The sequence below is a fragment of the Tauraco erythrolophus genome, chromosome 17 (assembly GCF_009769465.1).
Source record: "Tauraco erythrolophus isolate bTauEry1 chromosome 17, bTauEry1.pri, whole genome shotgun sequence".
Lineage (NCBI taxonomy): Eukaryota > Metazoa > Chordata > Aves > Musophagiformes > Musophagidae > Tauraco > Tauraco erythrolophus.
The window spans coordinates 10,472,729-10,496,670 of NC_141481.1; the positions used below are offsets into that span (position 1 = coordinate 10,472,729).

At 41.1% G+C, this 23,942-nt stretch overlaps 1 protein-coding gene across 1 annotated transcript in view; it reads right to left on the reverse strand.

Annotated features, from left to right (window-relative positions):
• Window positions 1–23,942, reverse strand: part of CARD11 (caspase recruitment domain family member 11) — a 45,834-nt gene that overhangs the window by 9,841 nt on the left and 12,051 nt on the right. Inside the window, exons 2-13 of the mRNA XM_086622078.1 lie at window positions 13,624–13,836; window positions 12,858–12,995; window positions 11,893–12,218; window positions 10,808–10,987; window positions 8,709–8,861; window positions 8,490–8,615; window positions 7,800–7,997; window positions 7,133–7,312; window positions 6,041–6,095; window positions 4,681–4,796; window positions 3,415–3,518; window positions 700–752 (exon numbers count right to left, since the gene is read on the reverse strand). Coding sequence (XP_086478204.1) covers window positions 700–752; window positions 3,415–3,518; window positions 4,681–4,796; window positions 6,041–6,095; window positions 7,133–7,312; window positions 7,800–7,997; window positions 8,490–8,615; window positions 8,709–8,861; window positions 10,808–10,987; window positions 11,893–12,218; window positions 12,858–12,995; window positions 13,624–13,836 — 1,842 coding nt within the window. The remainder of the gene's footprint in view (window positions 1–699; window positions 753–3,414; window positions 3,519–4,680; window positions 4,797–6,040; window positions 6,096–7,132; window positions 7,313–7,799; window positions 7,998–8,489; window positions 8,616–8,708; window positions 8,862–10,807; window positions 10,988–11,892; window positions 12,219–12,857; window positions 12,996–13,623; window positions 13,837–23,942) is intronic.

Sequence of the window (23,942 nt, forward strand, 5' to 3'; positions counted from 1 at the left end):
ACGTCCTCAGGCCATGGCAAGTAATGCCAGTCTTGCTTTCTGGACCTACTTGATCACTGTCACTGAGCAGCAAGTTGGAAGGGACCTCTGAAGACTGTCCAGTCAACTCCCTGCTCAAAGCAGGGTCAGCTAGAGGAGATTGCTCGGGACTTGTCCAGCTGGGTTTTGAATATCTCCAGGGAGGGACACTAGTCAACCTCTCTGGACAATCCTGTTCCAGTGTTTGACCACTCTAACAGTAAAAAAGGTTTGTTTTTTGTTGGTTTTTTTTTTTTTTTTTTTTTCTGTTTAAATGGAATGACTTGTTCTTTAGTTTGTCCCTATTGCCTCTTCTCCTTTCATTGGGTAGCACTGAGAAAAGTCTGGCTCTGTCTTCTTTACTGTTTTCCTTCTCAGTTTGATGCTTTCCTCATTTTAAGGCTGAAGGTCTTATCAACTTGCAAACCTCAGCCAAGCACCCTCCATCTACTAATTCAGTCTAATCTTTCTCCCACTTAGTTTTTCAGGAAAAACTGCTTTCTTATTCTCACCACTATTCACCTTTGTTTTCTTGTTACGACGAACTGATTTGATTTTTGCTCAGACTATGTATCACATCTTACTTAGGCCAGGCGTTGATTATTTGACAGTATCTGTAGCTGGTGAACTAATCACACAGATCTCATACTTCAACTATAAACGTGATATCCTCTCACTTACCATCTAGCTCCAAAGCATCATATCCAAAGCTGTCATTGTCCTCTTCAACCAGGCTGGAATTAAAAACAAAGCATGAGATAATGGAAGAGAGAGCTGTTAAGTTTCCAACTTTCACCAGATTTCATTAAGTTCTGAAGGAGGAACTTCCTCTGTGAAAAGAAAGATGTTGGAGGTGTTGCATTAGGCAACGGTTCAGCTGTAAATAATAAGCAAGTAATGTACTTGAGGCCCCAGGGAAGAAGTAGGAAGATGGCAGGAAAACAGTATGTGTCAGCCAACACAGGAAGCAGCAAGAAGATTCAGAAGGAAGAACTGCTAACAGCAGTGAGGGAATGAAGATTTTGCTGAAGACAAAGGGAAGCTGCTGACTGATGGTCTCATATGTGTGACTTACACCACACCTGCTTCAGCACTGAGATAAATGGTTGCATAATGCCTGCTGTATATATACTGCAGCATGGGGTTTTTCCATGATAGATCAAAAAAGCCAGAAGCTCACTGATGGACAGAGAGAACCCAGGGGAAGTGACTGAGGTGCAGCAGCAAAGGAGTAATTTACTTGCTTGATCTAAAGTCCTTGAAGCATTTTGTACCAGGTCAATGGTACCTCGCAGGGTTACTCGGACGCCTACGGTAACAGAACAGCAAGGTGTACCAAGCTTTTGCACAGAAACTCTTACACCACAGCTCTGGTCTCAGTCCAGCTCCCACTGACACAACCTCTCCTGCTAAGGGTGACTAGATTGGTTGGCCTTAAAAACAAACAGAATTCACCCAAATTTTGCTCTTAAAGGTACATTGGGGATGTCCAGCCAAGTGAGTGACCAGCCTGCTTCAGCAGAAGGACTTCACTAAAGCATGTCCTTTCGTTGCAAAGCTTGTTGTTTTTCCCATTCAGAATGATTTGTAGGTCTCCTGCAGAGCTGATATTCCTCATATTTGGCTTCAGGTGCCGGGTGAATTTTGGCAGCCAGTCTTGGGACAATCAGCTGTTTTTACACTGTGCATAAGCAGGAAAATAATACACATTTTCCTACATATTAAATTATGATCTCGTTTTTTTCGCCACACAAATCAAGATCAGATGAACTGTGAAACCTGCAACTTGGCGTGCAAATAGCAATTATTTTGGATTATGTTCACAAACAAGTTAAAAAATCTTTGCAGACTGATTATGAGGTTATAAACTATAGTGAACTTTTGGGCATGCTCTTGAGTTACTTAACTTTAGTGATTATTAGCTCAACAAAGGAAGGCCACATTGACCTTGCTCCAGGGTACCTTTTCCTTCCACATGCCAGTAGGAAAGAGTATCTAATATGAGGAAAATTTTCAGATTTCAATACAGCTCAGTCTTCCAATGCCTTAACATATGGAACAGGATATAGTCAGAGCTATAGTGAAATAAGTCCACAAGATGAATAATATCCAAGTAATCTTTACTGCATTCTGTAATATACTGCAAGTATTTATGTGTTCAGACATGCCAAAGGCTTTTCAAGTTCAGCACCTGAAACATGAAACATTCCAATCATTAACAAAACAACCCTTTCTCTCCATCATGAATTAACACTTTAACAAGGGGCTTGGAGGACAATATAGGACAACCTAAGGAAGACCAGAATAAACTCTGCCTAAATCCTCAGCAGGCTAGAAAACTGTGTGGGAGAACTGGCTGAGCATGCCCTCTATGTAAAGCTGTCTTGCAAAGTTTACACAGAGAAAGAGAGGCAAAAGCAGCAGTCTGGCAGAAATGAGTTTGTCTTGAAAAACATTAAAAATCTAAATAAAGTTCTAATAAAGATTAGATCTAAAAAATAGATCTAATAAGGATCTAAACCCTCCACATATATTGCTTTCTTCTAAATTGGTTTACTTGGGCTTTGTTCTTTTCTCCTTCTGCTTGGGACCTTCAGGAAATATATTTGTATCTTCTGATATTTCTGTTATAAACATTATTGACATCAACACCAAAAGAGTGTGCCCAAGTATTGCATTGCTATAAACCTTCTAGAAAAAGGGTCAGTGCCATTTAGGGGTCTGTGGGGTGGCCAAGGTCTCTCTCCTTCCTGCCACTAACTTCCCATTCCCCAGCTGATCCGACTTCTCTCGCAGCGGAAGTCTGCAGGGCCATGACCCGACAGAAGTGGAAGCTGCAGCAGAAGGTGAAGTGGAGGGCAATGCATCTGTCTCCCTCCATTACTGTGCTGAGATACAGAGCCCTGAGCCCAAGAAAGACCACCTCCCTCCTCCACTTCTCCCCCTGCCAGTTCCTCACAGACATTCAAGCATCTCTGCTCTATTTTGGCAGCCTACAGAGCAGAAGGAGGGGCTCTGAGAGAAGGACAGGGACACAGACATAGGCAGCATGAGCTGAGAAGCAAAAAGTGAAGCCACATCAGTCTACAAAGGTAGAGCACGTTCTCCAACAGCATTGGTGCCTCGTCATTTTAGTATTTTCTTGTTATGTACATTTAAACAGCCAGTGCTGCAGCGGTATCGCTGTGCCATTCATCCCAGCTGAACTATCAGAGACTCCTGAGTGTTTTGGACAAAATTAGGGATGAAGGACAGCAGCCCTGAGTTTAGCAAGTCAGTCCTGCTGCCGAATAGAAGGTCTCCAACCGGAGACAGACACAAGGACATCCGAGGCCCTTTTTACCTCCTCCTTGTGACAACACGTTCCCGGTGTATTTCCCCAGCGTGGCTACCCACCTGCAATGAGGGGCGTCCTCTTTGCACCGTCGGACTATCGAATCGTTTCCTGGAGGCTCAGGGGTGGTAGACATGATACTGTCATTGCGATTTCTCAGGGTTTGCTTTGGGAAAAAGAAGCGACAGAAAGGTTCTCTGTAAGAAACGTGCTATCATTTCCAACTCATGGAGGCATTCGGCTGCCAGCGTGCCAGCGGTGAAGCACGCACAACAGTAAGAAAAATTGAGTCTAGATGTGCAGAGTGCTCCACACAAGAGCGTTCACATTCATACATTCCAGTATTTTAGCAATATGCACAGCTTGTGTGCTGGCACAGTACCTTTTTTTGTGACCACACGACTTGGTGATTGACCAAACAATTTTAACTTTGCCCTCGATGTGGGGAGTGTGTGTTGCACAGCTGACATACAGGAGGAAGAGGATGAAAAGCGGAATGCATGTATACTTATAAATAGTAAGAATGAGGAAGAAAAACACAGATCTCCATACATTCAATTATTAACCTAGTACACTGGAAACTAAACTCTAAATTGCACTACAGCATAAGTCGTCTAAATATCCAGGAGATATTCCAAAGAATACTCCTAACCCAGCTAAGCTTATTATGAGTGGCAGGGAGTTCTCTCCTGGCTATTCTTGGGTATAATTTTAATTTCCTAGGGGCAGCATTTTTCATGGTGTTCTAGAAAGATGTTTTGTTCTTTGTTATTAACACTCTGTAAGAGCACTCTCTCTGTCTGCTTGTCCTGCTGTGTCAGTGCTCACATACGTATAATGGAATATCTGCCTTGGGAGATTATGGGGATACAGCAAGCAGGGAAGAAGTGGTTTGGCGATGGTATGCAGAAATTTCCAGCTGTGATCTGCACCCTTTTTCTCACTCACTGTTACTTATAGACAGGAAAAGCGTTAGAGAACTCAAAAAAAATCCTGAAAATTTTCTTAAATAAACTGCAAAGCAGCTTTTAAAGAAAATCTCTTCCTTCTAACAGTAAATATGAAATGGCATAAGGAGGCAGCAAGAGGTCATAAATACCTTTGAAGTATCTTTAAATAAACATAAACCAATTCTGTGATTTTGGAACAGGCTAATAACATGGTTCTAACAAAATGCTGGTAAAAGGATTAAGGGAGCCTCTGACAAGGGCCTTGAATTTGATCACAGCTGGGATGCTAGTGAAGTGCTAATACTGGATTGCAAAAGCTCTGAACCACATTAGGAGAGGCAGTCGTAGACAGGCAAGGGGCATCTGAAGGCTCCTTACAATTTTGCTGACTTCACAGCTGCTGATGGAGTTACTGATGGAAACAGAATTAGAGGAACTTGTGTCTGTGCGGCCATTGCTGGCATCAGCCCCATCTTCATCGTGTGCTCTGACTGCTGCGCTCACAGACGACGGAGGAAAAGACAGACACCAGAGAAAATCACATCAGATCACTTTCAATACGGAATCTTTTGCGGATTTGCAACAACATTTAGGTTATCTTCCCATTCCTGCTTATCTTATTTCCCCCACCCTATACTGGCCAGAGGCCCCAGCTGCTGGGCACAGCTGCTCTGTGCCCGGCAGCTCTGGCTCCCTTTCCTCCCTCGTCAGCTTCCCGACAAAGTGCAGGAATGTACACCACTCTGGACAGCCTCTTGCCAACTTCTCCTTTCAGCTCTGCCCCGTACGTTTTTATTAGCTCTATGAATACTATTTGACAAATTAAAGAAGGATTGTTTCATTAATTTATGTTTTAACTTCATTATTTGAATCTGGTGGTCTGCGATAAGGTTGGCTCACTGAATTACGCTTTTTTCACAGTAAAAAATTTACAACAGGGACCAAGAAGCTTGAGATCTCTCAGCAGCTTCAGGTAGCACAGCATTACTGTCTTTGTGGACTCCTTCCCTTCCTCAGCACCTTTAATTCATACTCATGTTGACACCAAACATGCTGTTTACCATGCAATATCTTGCAGCAGGAACCACGTTTCCCGTCGTATTTTGTACAACAGTGAGCATGCTGCTGCACATAAAAAACAAAGGAAGTGCTGCCTAAGATGGTGCTTGGTTCGAGAACAGTGTTACATAAATAAGAGGAATTAAGAGTAGCTCAAACAGGAGTATACAGCAACTGCTTTGGTAACTTGGCAGCTGGCGGATGGGTAGGTCAACCCCCCTTCCCTCAACCTTTGCAATGCTTTAGATTGAAAATTAATTCCTTTTTGCTGAAGGACAAAGGAACCCATTAGATGATCACTAGATAAGGGTCGTTTCAGCTTTTTTTCCAACAGCAGAAAGGGAACAGTAAAATGACTTTTAGTACAGGTAGTACACTCATGACTTCAAATTTTTTTTAAACTGAAAGGAATATTGAATAAACAGAAAGTTTAGGTAAGCTATGGGATGCAATATTGTGTGTCTGTGGAGGTATCTTTGAATGGAGTGGACATTCAGATAGAACACTGGACTACTTTAAATTATGACATTGTTCACTAGGAGAGAAACGGTCTATTTTATCGACTTGGGCTTAGTTAAGAATTTCCCAGGTTGGCATATTTGTTAAAACAACTTAAAGAGATTAAGTGAATGAGACAAAGCAACAGAAAAGGAATAAGGACATGAGTGCTCTTTCTGACCTTGAAACTCTGATGTTTTGTTCATGCTGACAGGGGATTTAGCTCTTGGATTTATCTAAAAAAAAAGAGGACAAAAATCAGCACAAATGCAGAATATTTGCCACACACTGTAAACCAGATATTTTCACCTCTTTTTTCACTGCTACAATACAATAAATTTGCCCTCCCTTAAACAACGGGACCCAAAATTTGGAAGATATTTAGGTATCTAAATGCCACTGCAATCAACAGAGTTAGCTACCTAACTTCTTTTAAAAGTCTGGCCCAAATGCATTGCAATTCCCAGATTCTGCTGAGGGAACAAAGAGACAAAAGGTGAAGTGGGTGCCTTGGGACTGGTTTCAGGCAGCTGTTAATACAACAGGCATCCTTTTGGAGTGTGCAATGTAAAAAATGCAGCTCTATTCCCATAAGTAATAATGACAGTCAGAGCTCAGAAAGGTTATGAAGGGCAGGGAGAATTCAAATGCAGATGAAAGGAAAGAGAAGCTCACAACCCCAAATGTGAGATTGTGTATTTTTTACAATTCGTGAATATAGCATTGGATAATAGCTGCATGAATGCAGCTAGTCGGGGAAATCATGGACCTAACTCATGCTACCCCTTGCTCTTAAGGGAGAGGAAATGGCCATAATTTAATTCTAAATTAGGCAGTTAATTTTGTTCTAGATTGTGTCCATTTCTTTCTATTATTCTTTCCAGCTGATGTGAGCTTTTCCACCAATGCTTCGTTTTCCACCTTCAGTTACTGTGTGCAAGTCTTCGGGCATTATGTCATTTTTTTTCACTACTGTTAAGGAGGCAAAGAATCAATTTATTGACAACGCTCCAAGAATGTGAACGAACTGCAGAAGCAAGGAGAATACACAAAATGGGGAGAAGGGGCAGAAAATAGTCTATGAAGCCTGATTATACCTGCTCCTCAGGATGCAAATCACCACAGGGCAAAAACTGACAGCTCACTATCATATACAAATCTGTTCTTATCTTTATAGCACAGCAGTTTCAGAGGTGTGACTACAAGTTGTATTATATCTCTCAGTTCTAACAGTCCCTGCATTATACCATTCCAGCCTCACATTCAGACACACCTGGATTCCCTTTAGATTCACTCTTCTCTTGAGTCGAGCTTGGTCAGGCAAGAAGAATTTGTTGTCTTCTGGAGACTCTTCAGAAGTGGAGGAGTCATCTGCTTCCTGACCATTGGCTTTTGGGCTTGGAGTCCCAAAGGTCTGGGAGATAATGGTAATGGGTAGATTCCGTGGTAAACTCTAAAGATCAGAAGGAAATGCTTTACTTCTGAGACCTGTTTGGTACAACTCATGATCTCCCTTTAAAGTAATCTGATTAAACTTTCTGTGACTCCAGTGCTTCAGAAGCTCACGCAGAACGTAGCTTCAGACCCAAGTCAGTAACTTAGATTGACATTTGTGGGAATTGCTGTTCACTGGGGCACATTCCTTAAAAGAAGTATTTGTAGTTTCTACCCCAGTGTAGAAATTAATTGTCTTCCTTCATTTCCTTTCCTTCCATTAAAAATCAAGTTGTGGGGTGCCAGCCTTTGAGAAGCTATGTGCATGACACACACAACTGGAACCCCACTGTACTGAAGAGCCCACAATGTTGACACTGAGTACAAGGAGATTTCTTTTGGTTAATTCACGGAGGGAATTAAGAGTCCCCTCTCCCTTCCACACCAAAATGTTTTTAAGATCAAGCCTTATAAAAAGAACTCACGTCTGTCTTCCTCAGCCCCACCTGGTCGTGAAAGTTATTGTCCTTAGAGAGCCGCCGGAGTTTGCACTCCAGGTTAACAATGCAAGCTTCTTTCCGAACCACCTCAATTCGCAGTTCATCGTTTCTCTCCTCCAGCTCTCGAATCTGTTTCCTGTATTTATCTTTTTCAATCAGACAATGTGAATACTGTGTCTGAGCCTCATCGCGCGAGCGGAATGCCTGCAATGGAGAGAAGAAACCTGTTCTGCACCTGTGCATCAGACACATTCTCCTGCCGGTTTTGTTTGTAAGGTGCTTGGAACTGGGACTTCAGAACTGGCAACCATTCGCCAATTAACACAGCAGTTAGGACCAGGATGTGCCACAGTAGTACCATTAAAAATTATGATGATGAGGGTGGTTCATTTCCAGCTCCCTCTTGGTTGGTGGCAAAATGCTCCAGAGTGCAAACCGGATGACTTGTCGCTAATACAAAGCCTGCAGTAGCTCTTGTTAAGATTTTGGTCCTGCCTGCCAGATGCTACGCTGTGGAAACAACCCAATATTGTCCTATGTTTAATTACTGTAATGCAAATTCCAACAAGTAGCAATTTCTTGTTGCTGTTTATTTTTTAATGGTATTTTGTCTCCAATTACCCACAATTCCCCAAAGTGACACATATGAGATACAGGCTTTTGCTACTAATTTTCTCTACTTTAACTGCTAGATACCTGGTCTCGCTCCTTTTCCACCTCTTCTAGCTGTATCATCACAGTGTTCATACGGTGCTTGTACATCTCACAGTCTTTTCCTAGTGTTGAACACTTTAACTCCAAATCTTCTTTCTCTTCAAGATACTGGAAATGACACACTGTTAACCACCACTGCTCTCAGAGGTCTTTTGGGCACTAGCCTGAGATATTCCAGGTTTCTATCCTTCCATTTCTCACCTTGTCTCTCAAGTCCTCCACATGACGAATCTCCTCTTGGAGATTAAAGATCTTGTTGACCAACTCATGACGATCTTCTAGTGCCTCCTTACGGTCATGTTCCAGAATATCCAAAATGGCTTTGTCTGAATCTGGCAAACTCCGCTTGTCAGCCTGAGGAAAGAGGTTTTTAAGAGACAGGCCAGGGAAAGAGAAAATAGTATTGCAGGGAGAAAAGCAACAAAGACAGTAACAAGCCAGAGGAATAGAAAATGAACACGATACTGCAATGGGAAAGCAGGAGAAGAGATGGACATTTGTTCATATTTTAAAATAGTGTCAGAAAAGATGAATAAAGGCTGTCTTGCTGTCAGAATAGTCTGATGAAGGAACTGTTTTACTGTTTTATTGTACTGGCTATAATTTGATCCATTTTGGATGCAGTGACAATTCTTCACTCCAAGCCCTGCATTCAAAACCCTTCTCTATTAATCAGCTCTCGCTGAGCAGAAAAATCACCTTTTGCCAAAGAGCAGGGCCTAAGAAAACATTCAGGGGAATTTTTAAAGCATGCATAGGCTTTGCAGGGCTGTGCTCAGAGAATATTAAACATGCCTGGAGTAGCTTGTATCACTGCTTCATTTTCTGTAGTGTCCAGCAGTATTTTTTCTTTCAGGTTTGAAATTAATAAGATTACCAGAGCAGGTTCCAACAAATAAATTGCCATCCAAAATTAACCATAAACAGAAGAAGAAAAAGGCATAAAATGCAAGCAATTAATGTGCATATTTATTTTTAAAATATCTAGATTATGTTGGGGATTTCAGCGACGTTTTGGTTACCTGATATTTCTAAGTATATCTACATATTTCTAAAAACAAACTGCCTTTTGTTAATTTATACTTTCACTTAGGATCATTTCAATCCTATTTTTAGCTATTTCATGATGATTTCTCTGTTTCTTTAGGTGCTATAAGACCTAAATTCTACATGGAGCAGAACTCTCAGAACCTTCTGTACTACGCCCTTCTTCAACATTTGAATTGGGTTTTTGTTAGAACCAACAATCGTTCGGCACCGCGAGAGGCTGCAGCCATTTCTGAAACGCGTTCTGTCGATAATGTTTTAAGTGTCATTTTAAAATGCCACAAGCTTTTTCCAGCAAAGCGCTAAGCACTCTCACATATATCCTAATATTTGGCCAAGCTCTTCAAAGAGTAACGCAGTGCTAAATTTGCTGCATGTCATCCTTTCTCCCCATCTTCACAAAGGTTAGTTAAGATCCCTGTGCATTTACAGCAGCCTTCTACGAGGCGTTTTGGTAACTAATGACCACCCAAGTACAGAAACCTTGATCACCCTCTGCTTCATTGTGACCTTTTGGCACAGATATGACAATAGCCCAGCACAGGGTACACAGAGCCACTGTCAGAAATTTCTGGGCTGGCTATTTAACACAGCTTCGTAGTGACAGACTGGTACAAAGAGCCACAGCGGGGCTAAAACACGGAGCTGAATGCTCAGCAATTAAACAGCTGCACTCTGCACCTTGAAAGAGCCAATCTCTCATGTACAGCTTGATTTATCAGCCTACAATTTTTTTTTTTTGGTAGAACACCTCCTCGTGCATGTGCTTGTACACGGAGTACTGCAGACAGCTGGGAGCTATATAACCAACCTTCTGTTTTCCCAAACCTTACACTTATGTTTATTGTGGCTTTGCAGGTAGAGGTTTCACCCAACGCTTCCTAGCATTTTAACAGGAGTATGTGTTGAGTTTCAGGTGAGGAGTAGTAGCAGAGACCGTGCCACCTCCTCTTCATAGCTATCAGTTTCCCTATTACGTACTCAACTTCCTGTCCCTTACTAAAAATATGTGGGAGCTGTCGCCACTTCTTGCTCCTTTGTCCCACTCTCACAGCCTCCTCCAGACACTTAGATCCTCAAAGGTAGCCAGCAAGGCAGGTTTGAGGAGATGTGGGGTATGTGATACAGTATGGGAGGGAAACATGGGGGTGCCTGCAAGGAGTGGTTGAAGCTTGCTGAATCCATCATGTGGGTAAGCAGGAGGGGTAAGCTGAAGTGGCTGGAATTTTAAGTGTAGCAATCTGCTTTTATACCTGAATGATGGACTGTAACTCCTGGATTTTAGTCTTCATCATCTCATTTTCCCGCTCCAGCTCCAGAACCTGTTCCTTTTTGGGTCTGTTTTCAATATCATTTTTCAGCTTCAAAGACTGGTTCCTCTCCAGCTTGCATTCCTCTTCCACCTTATTCAAGCGATGCTTCAGCTGGTCAATCTATTCAGATTGGGAAAAACAGAGGCTTCGAGTTCTGGATAGGAAAGAGGGGTTCTCAAAAAATAAAAGTGGTTTCAGACAGAAGGGAGCCTGGGAAGAAGGTGACGATGATCCCGGCTGGAGGAAAGGTTTGAAAGTGGGAGAATATCCTGGAGCTCAGGGAGATGCACAGGGATGAAGGGCAGGGGATGCTCAGGGACCTTGGCCAGTAACGCCTGCGACCGGTGACCGTGAGCAGCTGCACAGCACAAATCGACACGACTTTGTGCCCAACCGCCCCACACCAGCAGTGATCTCCCTGCAGGGAAGGGATGTGGAGCTAAGACAAGGCAATGCTGAGGTGGGAAAATGAGCAAACGACTGTGAAAAAACAAAACGGGCTAAAACATGTGATGTCTTTGGTTCAAAAACAAACCCCAGTGTCCAGATCCACTATGGGCAGTTGTTTACTCCATCTCATCTGTGACGCACACTAAAGCATGAATTTTATTGCACTTGAAGCATTTTTCTATATTTCCCAAATAGTCTCAAGCTGTTCCAATGCTCTGTGTGAGACTTTTTGAACAAACCACCAGCAGCTGTAGTACAAACCTGAATAACTGTCCTAAGATACTACTGAGCTTGAAAAGCTGAAATTATGTTTTTAGCAAACAATTATGTTTTTAAAATTCTGTTTTTAAGCACGTTATGTTCTGTTACTCCATTACAACTATGTAAATTATCAGCCATTAATACGCATTTCTGCAGTTGGCATTTTTGTACAGTGATGCCTCTAATCATCTGGATAAGACGAGCAAATGAAAGCTCTGCACCTTCTGCTCTCAGCGAAGGTCTCATTTTCCCATCTGCCACTGGCATCCTCCATTGCTGTTCCTGATTAAAGCAGCCCAGAGCATTTATCTCACCTCTAACTGGAGGTCTCGGCTCCTTATCACAGCCATGCTCTTCTCGTCACTCAGCTGGGCATATCTCATGGCCAGATTGTAGTTCTCATCTTTCACCTTGACCAGCTCATCATTGTAGTTGTTCCTCTCCTCCTTCATCTTGTTGTATCTCTCCTGGAAGGTCAGCAGCTCTATCTTGTTCAGTTTTAGCTGCTTTCGCTCATCCTCCAACTGGCGAGACTTAGCCAAGAGTTCACAGCGCTGCACATCTTTTGTCTTTACTTGCTGCTGAAGCTTAATGATCTCATTCATTAGGAAATGGGTAAGGCCTTCATGTCCCTCCTCCACTGAAAATGTTTGAACAGCTTATCAACATCCAGTAAAGCAACTTTATACTAAGTAGGATCAGCAGAACTGAGTAAGAAACAAATGTCCCCGAATACGTACAGAGGTGAAGAATATGCACAAATACATACACATTTGTGTGTCTAACTGGCAACAGTACCAATATTACACAGCACACTATTGCCAGAATCACAATATACATGCATACAGCTTGTCTGGATGGAATATGAAGCCTTTACATTTATCTTGTTTCAGCTGAGCTGACAGGCCTGTGGAAATAGCACAAACTTTGTGAAATGAATCTGTACGAGTACAATAAACCTGAACCCTTCAAATTTGCTGCACACATGTAGGTCATCAGTGTAATTTAGTCCACTGTGTCAATGTTTCTTCTCTTGAGAGTTCTTGTAATGCCTGTCATTCAATTTGAAGCTCTTCAGCTTCATGCAGACAAGCGAGATGTTCCTTTTCTTTATACGTTACCTGCTGCTAGCTCATTTTGCCATTGAAAGAGACTGAAAAACTGCAGAACGCTGCTACAAGATTAGCTTTTATTTCCATTTCTTGCCTGAAAACATCAAACCTAGTCCTCAAGATAGTCCTTATTTCAACAGGCTTCTTTGTAGACTGATTCTACTCACCGACAATAGTAGAAAATCTTCGTGTAGGTTCTTTCCCAGTCACCAGTTTGTAGAGTTCAGGGTAGTAAAACTCTAGGCTCTCCAAGAACACTACATAGCCCCTTTGGCCCTTGGTGTGGAGGATGTCCAGCAGTCGGCCTGAGTACAGAGAACAGAGGGAGAGGTGACATAACAGCATTATGAGCAGCACACGTGAGTTCCATTTCCCTGAAGTCACATCTGCTTAAGGTTCATCTCTAACACAGCAACACGCTGTGGAAAATCTGGCTGATTAATTGAGTTCAGCTGAACTCATAAAGCAATGCCACATATTCTTCATGTTCGTGCTGATCGTTACTCCGAAGGAGCGTGGGCAAATTGGTCTCTGGAACAGAAATTTCAAAAGACACGTTATCCAGCGCAGCCTTCACCAGGCAGCACTGAAACGCGAGGACGGCAGATCCTTCAGTGACAAATCCTGAAGCACGGCAAGACAGATGGAAACCTGCTCTTGGAATGGCATTGGCTGCTGCTTGTGTTAACTGAAATATTTGCCAAGGCTTTGATGGGAATATGAACCCCACGAGCTCCAGTCTGCACAGCACTGGAAAGAATCATTGTTACGAAAATAGCAGCAGCAGATTCTCCCCTTTACATTAAATGTCCTGCAAATGAGATATAGAGTTTCCATTTGATAATCTGTAATTTGAAATAGGCTCCCTCCAGACTTAGTAAAAGAATACTGTTCAGACAGGGATACAGATGTCGCCATTCACAAAATAATTACCTGCTCGGTTAATTTTGGAGGGCAGCATGAGTGAGTTAAGCACCTCGTCCTCATCTTGCTCATCGATTACTTTGCACTGCCGTAAGTACGGGGTCAGTTTGGCTGGATTGATGTACCGGCTCAGCATGTGCCGGTTGCATTCCACGTTCTCCCACAAAGCTTCCTCCTCATCTTTCAGTGTCTCCAGGCAGTCGTCCATCTCTGGCTCTCCTCCTTAACAAAGGAAACAATCGGCAAAGGAACATCAATCAGGACAGCTTCTATCCTGTTACTTTTTTGTGCTTCCATGTCACATAGGAAGAGCTTAGAATCATTTCTGACTAATGCTGACTTTGCCCTGTGTTGAAACTGTTTGAACTGAAGTGCAGCCTGTCCACAGCTCATCTGGAAAGTGACAGATCGGAGAAGCACTATCTTCAGTCTATGAACTGTTGCATATTGCTCTCCAGTGATGGATCTGTAGCTCAGCCAACTCTAAGAAGGTCTCTAGAAGTCAGAGAATCCCTCTTCATGTTAGAAGCAATGGTAAAGGACATGGTGTAATGCAAGAAAGGGTATGAACATGCAGTGCTCAGAGCAAAGACGAATACTTGCTGCAGGCAACTACGGCTTCCAGCTTCCATTCTCACCTCCTTTGCTCCTCTCAGCAGCACTGACTTGAACCGGCATTTTTTCCTGCATATATGTGATGAGCCAACACGTGTAAATCACTGCAGCACAAGAATAGTTAACTCATAAGCAAGCAGTTACGTATGTCTGACTTCTGCAGCTGTGCATGGATTGACCGACCGGTGGGCATGAATGGAAGTACCCATGAGTTCAGTCCTTGCCTTTCTCCGAGAGTGGGTAAGTATGAGCATTGTATCACTGAAGTCTGAAAATGTTCTTGACTCATGCAAATATCACCACATGATTTCTGAGTGCTTGCTAAGCAATTTCCTGCCAACTCCTAATTTGTAACCATCTCATTAGAGGAGGTTATAAGGCAGGGAACAAGGAGGTCAGAAAACTTGTGCTGGAGTTAAGAGCAAAGAAACTTTGCAAAAATCTTTCCTTCTTCTATTTTGTTATAAATGATAATGTCTGAAACAAGTCGTATTTTTGCATTCTAGTTTTCTCAAGATCTTGTGACCCAGGTGGCAGAAGGAAGATGAGCTACTGTTTCAAGAGTTATGTTATCCCATCACAGACCATGGTATAAGAAGAATGTGCAGTTCTTAGGTCATATGAGATGAGAGCTGTGCTTTATGAGACTTAACTGGTAATCAGTAACTAAAGACCTCAAAACCTGTTTTTCTTGGACTAGCAGAATTCTCTCCATTGTGTTATAATTCCCTCAGCTTCCAACTTTAGGAACTGCAAAGCAGCCTGTGTTACACTGAACATCACTGGGCGAAACCAGCTATTAATCTGTATAGCCAGGGGCTATTAAGTCCTCATTTTGAAAACTAAAAATAAAAGCGCTAATCTGCTAAACACTGTGTTTGTCACTGTTCTATCATAAAGAAATACAGAATAGTCCTACAAAAATGTGTTTTCTTTGCTTGATGCTTTCAAAGGCCTCCCCAAATTGTCCAAAATCCTAGGCTGGGGTTCAATATCTCTATGAGAAAAACTTGAATGGGTTCCTCATACTAAGAACAGGTTAGAGGAGTATTGCCAAGGGTTTTGTTCTTCTCCTGTGCTCCAGTAGCTGCCCCAGAGTTCTTTTCTTTGTAGTTTCACATCTTAGGAACCACATATGTAGCATTTGCCCTCCTGCTTGCATGCAGATTTCATTACTCCAGTGACAGCTATTAAACGGGGCAGGAGAGACAACAGTCCTCAGAGGGCAAGGAAGAGCAGGTCATCCAGAATCATGTGGGCATGGCTGTAGTTAAGGGGAAATCTCTCTGGTCTTATAAACTCCTCACAAGCTGGATGAAACTCTTACTGAATGCCAATATTTATGTATGGTAAAGATGACACTGTAGTAATGAACAGTGTAAAGGCAAAACAATAGAAAAAGCCATATAAAGTAGGTAGCAGTGGGAGGAATGTTAAAGGTGAAATAACTTCATCTGAAGTACATATACATTCTCATGATTCTTACTCTCCATTCTTATTCTGTAAATCACTGTATTTCACCTCAAAGGTGAATTTAACAAACACTACCTAATTGGAGAAGCTGAACTTTTGGGAGTAGAAGCCAGTCAAGCAGAAGGCCACACAATACCTTAGTCATCTAACAGCCACAGCTACTCATTGCATTTAAAAAAAAGGTGTGTTGCAGGCCCTTTAATTTTGGGGAGCGTACCAGGAAGCTCATAGATGGATCTCAGAGTGGAAAAGAAGAACTTGCCTGAATTTCATCAAATGCAAGATGTCTTGTAATCTGCTGCACTGAACCAGAAGTTATTACGCACTGTCAGCAGTTCCCTCAGGACATTAGTAAGGGGTTTCTCCATTAAATGATTCGAAGAAAGAGTTCACTCATCAGTGCAATTCTCAACACGAATACATTTTTTTACCTGACATTAAAAATACCTTTATCTAATAGTCCCTCGTGTACGGACATAATACATCCATACTGTTATTTTGAGGACGTAACGTTTAATGGGAAAGTAGCAAGTACATTGCATGAGTGGCTCAGAATTTTAAAAGGAGATTTCTGATAGAAAACTCTTGTTAAACAGTCTATTATTAGGACCAAGCCCAACTTAGTGGAGTGTTAGGACCAAACAACACTTAGTGGAGCGGTCCCTCATTGCCATGTAGGAATTTCAGAATCTTCTTTTTGCACCCTGCTTCAGAATCCCACCTTGGAAATGCCGGACCAGAAGCGCAGCTGAGCTCTCTCCTAGCTCACTGTGCTGTTGCTCGTTGTCTCTCAGGAATTTCTGCTGTGTAACCGGTATCATTCCTCTTTTTCCTAGAGCTTGGGGTGTTGCCTCTGTTGTGTTTCTTTGGCCAAACTGGTCTAAGAGTACAACCCCCAGACAGCTCTGCTGTCTCGTGGAGCTATTCCAGAGTCAATAGCAATGGACAGCTGGTATCAGTAGAGCACCCTTCTTAGTGAGCAGCTATTTATTTGATTTAGTGTTTAATATAATGTGGACTAGGAAATAAAATGCTAATGATTGGTTGAAATTTTGGTGTGCTGGTCAAAAAACAGATGTGACAACTGAAACTCAGTGGGAAATTAATAAAGGTATTGTATCAGTGGCTTTAATCTTAAAAGATTTTCAGCAGCACATGCATTTTCTACGTGTTTAAAACACCTTATTCCCTGTTTCTGTTCTTCCTTCTTGTGATGGTATTGCAGAAAAGCTGTTTTCATTTAAAAATTAAAAATAACAGATTTTAAAAGTTTTCAAATGTGTAATCGTTTATTTAATCTAATCTTCATTATTGCCATTATCTAGTTTCTGATTCCAGCACCTCTTGAGTTGTAACCTAACACATTCAGAAGTTGTGACATGTCATAGAAATACTGTGGCATCCAGTACAAATTACAGGTGCGAAGTCACAGACTTGGACTGACTTCAACAGACCTTACCCCAAAAGAGATAGGAACTGCCACAGCAGTTAAAAAATTGCTCTCCTGCTGCTCCTTTCTGTAGTTAGTATACAACATCGCTTTTAACTGCAGGAGATCTTAATCCAGTAATAATCTCAGCTAGTCCCATCTATGTCACAGATCTCTCTAGATGCAGACAAATAAAAGAGAGAATCCCTTTTTACATTAAAAGAAACACTCTACTCCCCTCATCTCCTCGCCTCTCTCGGGGACTATCCTTCTCTTGGCTGTTACACACAAATGAATCTTTCTGTGTGTTTGCTGGTTTTTTTTTGTTATATTTTTCAACTGAACAAATCACGTTGCAGTTAAAGCTGTTCTCTGTTCTCAGTCAGACTCCACACTTTCATATGTCAGTGACACTCTCCCCTGATCAAGAGAATAAAGCCTGCAGGCTTCAGAACCAGGGGTTCTGTAATGCTCACCGTCAGGTCACGTCTAAAGCTTCATTTTTTGTGATTCATTTCACGGTGGTGCCGAAATTAACCCTTCAGCCGTTTAATTATTTGCATCCCTTTGCTCTGAGCTCTTGTCAGCCTGCAGATACTGAGAAATCGCCCTGTAACAGACTGTAAATGCAGGCTTCAGCTGGGTTTTCTGATTTCTTGATATCTCTTTTGTGAAATATGAATAAAGGGTATTGTCCTCATACTGAGAAGAAGGAGGAAGTTTACTTTGGAAGAGGTGATCTATTTTAAAGTTTTAGACTTCTGCATTTGTCACAGATGTTCACAGACTGGCAGTATTTAAAAAGAAACCACAACACACAAAATGTTTGTGCAAATTATATGTTAATAAGAACAGAAGTTTATGTTAAATACCAGATATGTGTCTATAAACCAGGAAATGATTACATATAAATTATCACACTTTAAAGCAAAAATAAAGATGAAAATAGCACTTTAAAACTGCATATATAATTATCCTCAACATTTTGAGGGTGTTGCATTACATTCTCTTTCTATGCATATCTCTAGATTTCATGGGACAATACCCTTTCTCCCTCAAGTTTGTATAGCACCTCATGTAATAAAGTATAAAAACTGGGCAATTTTCTCAAAAGCTGCATATATGGATACATGCAGATTTGCAATATCAGAGAACCACAAAACCACAAAGGGATTTAGAGTTGTTTTTAATTTTAGAGGAAGGTCACAGTTTAAAGTGTGATAAGGAAATTATATTCCTTTGCTTAAGGACAGGAAAGCTCTATTTGTGCTCCAGCCTTTCTGAAATGCTGAACACCAGCAGTTTCCATCCAGCTGCACTGCTGGATGTTCCATGGTACTGAAAACCACTTTTAAAGGGCTTAAACACTGATTATGAAGATTAAATTTGCTTACCTATACTTGCAAATTTTTTCCATACGGGTGCCTAAATCTGGACTCCCAAAGGAGAAGAGACAATGTCTTCATTTGCCTTTAAGAATTTACACTTCATATTCATTCTTTCTACCCCAGTGTCCCCACTTGAAAACAAGGCTGGTAAGAAGCATTTTTATGACAAGGTAGGACTTGTCAATCAGTGACTGCAAAGCACTTGGAACCACGAAGATGGGAAGGTCCTAAAAAAACATTTATTATTAGTGCAGTTTTATAACTTCAGATTTTGCAGGCCTTAGAATACTTTCTGAAGCCAGCAGCACTGTTAAGTGGACTGGGCTGTTTTAGGTCACAGTGGCTGTATCTGGATAGAACCATTCTGTATATATCAGAACCCCCTATTTATATAAAAGATTCAACCAGCTTACTGAATGCCACAGTTTCAACAAAGTCTAAAAGACAAATATAGAATAAGAGATACCAAAGTAATAGAAAAGCAGGAAGCTTTAAACACAAAATAGGATTATTTTGGCACAAATGTATTTTGTTCAATTCCATTGAGTCAATCTTCCTGTTACATATAACCTACAAAAAGACTCCAAAATTCTAGTAGACTCGCAAAGCTCCAGTGAGGTAAAGCTAGATCTTCAGTGAAGCCAGATGATAGCCATAGTCATAAATACTACTCCCATTTTCTGAACAGAAGAGAGACAGAGACAACCAAAACAAACTCCCTAACTGCTTCAAAGGGCTCTGGAGGCATATTCATCTTGCTTCTACAAGCAGAAGAGGGAAAGAAAATTCCCTCATTTTCAGAACTATTAACTCAACAACAACCAAGTGAGAGAAAAAGAAATGAAGAATTCTATTGTTACTCTTATCCAGCATCTCTGCTGGATTGCTGGAAAGCAATAGAATATATCAGAATTTGTCTCTAATCACTATTCCTGTCCTAACAGAAGAGGGCGAGAAGAATTAATACAAAAGAAGTCTCTTTAATTATCTCTGCTTTGCCTTTATTTACTCTCCTAAGAGCAGATCCGTATAAAACTGTCTCAGAAAAACAGAAAGTGTAATCCATACATAAGGCACGGATCAATTACTAGTATTGTTTGTCATCACACGCAGTGGTTTGCTTAGTATCACCTAAACCAGAAAACACTGTATGCAACAAAGATACACAAGTTTTTCAATATTGCAGGATAATATTGCTTAAGAGCTGAACAATCCTTGCACTGAATTACACACTTATTACATTTAGCTTTTGTCTGCTTTCGAAATCGCATATGAAATTCTATAAAATACCTCTCACTTTCTGGAGGAAAAAACTATTTACACATTAAGAATGTTGTTTTGCTCAATGAAATACTGTTGCAAAAGACCTTAAGCAGTGCAGTAATACTTATTAGGATCCTGTAATGATCTCTCTTTTATAAAAGGCTGAAGTCTCTGCTTTCCCATTTTGCACTCCATCTGGTGAGAATATCTTAAGTCTATGTGTTCCTCAAGCCTGCCAGCTTTAGAACTTTGCTCTTATCATCTTATCACACAGGAAGGAAATGACTAATTTTGTCTCAATAGCAAACCGACAGCAGATTGTGCTACCTTGAATGTGCAACATCCAATCAGATTTGGTCGTAGAACATATATTATCAATAATAAACAAAGAAAATGGAAAAATCCTCCTCTATTAACAGCTTAAATGATGTTTTGACAACTCTAAGTTTTTCTACGTGTCACTATTTTCTACATGCAGTGAAGATGATTCTAGGTCCTGTCTAAGCACGACTGATAGAGGGTGGATTCATCTCACCAATCTGAATTAGGTGTCTAGCTTAGCTTAGAAAGCTAGTTCCTCTCTAGCAAATGGCAAATTCAAAACTTCATTCCACCATTTCATGCTTCTACTTTAGAATGTTCTCTCAAGATTAGTTTCTAGCTGCTTCTAGTTGCTCAGGTTCCCTCTACGGTCAATGGAAAGAGATTCGTCCCTTCAGAGGGCAATGTCTACACTGGTGATTAGATGGATCTTACTCTGTTTTCCTATATTGTTTAAGAATCTGATACCCAGATTTCAGAAACTGTTAGTAGTACCATTATTAAATGACAATATATGTGAAAGCAAACGAGAAATGAGAGGTGAGCAATGAGAGGTAGAGGAAAAAAAATGAAGAGGAGAGAGAAAGAAGAGATTTGGGGATGAAAAATGGTGAGGTAAAGGGAAAAGGAAATATAAAAAGGGAACAGGAAAAGAAAAAGAAAGTTAGAGAAAGGGGAACTCAACAGAATGAAAGTGAGGAGCAGAAGTGAGGTAGAAATGAGAGCAGGAAAGGCCTTAGAAAAGAAAAACCGAAGGAGGGTGGGGTGTAAAGCGAATGAAGGAATAAACAGGAAAGGCTCTGCCATAGATCCTGACACATTACAAATTGGTGTTAGTTCTCAGCATGCAAATCAAGATAATGGCTCAATAATTTAAATAAAAAATGCACCACAGGAATTTAGTGCATCTATTTTAAAGGATTTGCGAAGTAGCAGTGGAGAGCTGAAAGCCTGACATCTAATAAATGCTCTAATCTACCCCTCCTCCACGCTGTGACGCATGATGATGAGGCAGACAACAGAAATCACTGTGCTAACGTACTACAAACATGTATCTATAGCTGGCCTTTTTTTCTTGAGTGCAGCATGAGCTACTGACATGAGTGTTTCCTTTCAAATAATGGGTGCGAAAAGCCAAGTTCTAAAAAAGAAGCTGTTGTCCTCAGGCGGCCAAGGGCTCATGAGAATGCTGGTCCAACAAACGCTTCCGAAGTCATTACTAGGTCTCAGGTTAATTTTTGCTTGAGACTGACTCATTTGTTTTTTTACAATTGGTAATGAGATTCTCATGAGTTTAGGAGGAGGAGGAGGAGGCACAAGCGGAGGCAAGCATATAGCACTGCGTGATTAGGAGGAGTCTTAAATCAAAAATCCAAGTTGCCCAAACATGCAAATGGATTTGATGTTCATAGATTAGGTCCCAGTAAATGTGCGCTCACATTACAAACCCCAGCATGTTCTTTGGTACAGAAAGCCAGCATTCATAAGAGGTTTGAATAGGCTGAGCTACAAAAGAACCTGGTATGGACAAATATTCATTAGCTGATCCATGCATATGAAACTTGCATAACCCTTGCAAAGAGAGCCTGATTCACTGGTGTTATTAACATTTCACTTCTATTAATATGATGAATCACATCATAAAACAGGAAAAGAGAAAAAAGTATGGCTCTGCCATACAAAACTGCTACTTACTTTGTTTATTTAAAAAATGCACACTATCTACAAACTCTTATGTTACATGAGTTTAAAAAAATAACTGAAAACACCCAGAGACGAACATCTTCCATGCAGTCAGATAATGATTCCTTACTGGTGATACTCTTGTCCCCAAACAGTCAAAGGATAATGTGGAACACATTAGATGGGAGGACTGCATTCTAGTCTAACCATCTCCAAATTCAGCAACAACTGACTGTAAACGCGTTGGCCATTCTTACAACAGAAAAGGTTACACTCCAGTCTTGAATACTGTCAGACAATCTCACTGCAATTCACCACGGCCCAAGAAAGTTCGAAAACAATATTTCGTATAGCGAGCTTTATAACATGACAGGAAAATCAGACAGAACTGCATATTAAGAATCCTACAGTTAGTCAAAATACAAGGAATGTACAAATAAAAGCCAAATCTCATAACCCTTGTATAAAGATCAACCTTAACAAAGAATACTACTCCAAACACACGAAAAATAACCTAATGCAAACTATTTACTGCACTGTAACAGCCGCAGGCGTTGATGGTGATGAGAAGACGATTCAGTTAAATATCTTAACTGCACTATGCAAAGGTACAATAGCTCCCCACCTCGCTCTGCAAAGTCTTCTCCATTCATGTTTAGCTCTTAATTGCTAGCAATATATTCTGTGGGATCAAACACCGTCCAGTCTCCTAAGGGTGATGACTGCTATGGTTCACATACACATTTTGTTCATTTTATGTAAATGCACAGCTTCCTGTACCTAGAACAGATACTTCCACCTTACTCCATCTGTGACCTCTTTGTAACTATTACTTTGAAACAGACCCTAATTTTAAAGAACAGACGGCTGCCTTGCATATGCTAGTTTGATTGTGGCTTGAAGAATGACATACGTGCCTTACATAACAAATACTGTTTGTCTTTCCACCTCAAAGTCCCTGGGAGAAGTACGCTTCACTCCTAGTTGCAGACTGCCATAGTCACTGATGTTCATTCATTGACAAAATCCTGTAAGCTCGCATAAAGATGCATGGGTGTCTCGGCCAGCCAAGCACAAAGTACACAGAAGACCAATGGATGCCATTTGACAAGAAAAAGTATACAACAGACCACAAGCAGCCTGGCCTGGGAAGGACAAAACCTCACCAGAAATTTGAAGGAGCTTGCTATTTCACTGCTGGAAATAAGAATTCTCCTTTCACATGGAAATGGTTGTACTTATTTTATTAATAGATTTTCCCCACTTATGCTTTCTGGTCACCTCATCTTCTTGCTCTGCGTCCTCCCTCTTCTTGTACCAGTGTCGAGGGACTGTGTCACATAGCTCCGGAAACATACACCCACCATCCTCTCTCTCAAACTTACTGTCTATATATAGTAGATAGAAAAATGTTGGGGGCTGCCTTACTTCCCTTTTCTTCTGAACAGAGGTTGTGGGTAACTTTCAAATATGACACCATTGCAGAGGAAAGTCTTAGAGGAAGTGTTCTCGTAGCCACAGAGAGCTGTGTGCTCTGGATGGAGCAGAGGAGACCTGAGGAGTATCTCAAACAGGTCCTCCTTTCCTGCAGACACTACAGCTGGGGTTCATCAACAATTCTATGTCACCAAAGGAGCCTCACTGTAAGGCCTGCATCTAAGAGCAGGAAAGCAGTCTCTGGAGAACAGAGAGACAATTCACTTTCCATCCTGCAGGAGGGCTCCTTTAAGTAACTTCTTTAGCAATTTAAAGCAAAAATTGTCTGATTCTTTACTTAATTGGACTTTATTTATGTTAGCAGCAACCTCTCTGTGAGGTTGCCTTGCTGTCTTGGGGAAGAGATAATACCAGCTACTTGACAACTCTATATTTCCTACCTTTGAAGCATTGCAAAGAGGAATTAAGTATCTTCTGTTACCTTCTCCATAAGTAAGTTCATTGCTCTGATGAAATAGAATAAAATGCTGTAAAGCTTTGGTGTGGAAAACTTATCCCAGAAGGATGAATCAACCACTGGAAAACACTAAACTCTATTCTCATCAGGAAACTCTGGCCAGTTCAGTTCATGGTTAACATGTATTTTTTGAAAAGATCAAAGAAGCAAAGTAGTAAAATAGTAAGAAATCTCACTCTGTGTCTTCACCTGAGTGTGATTC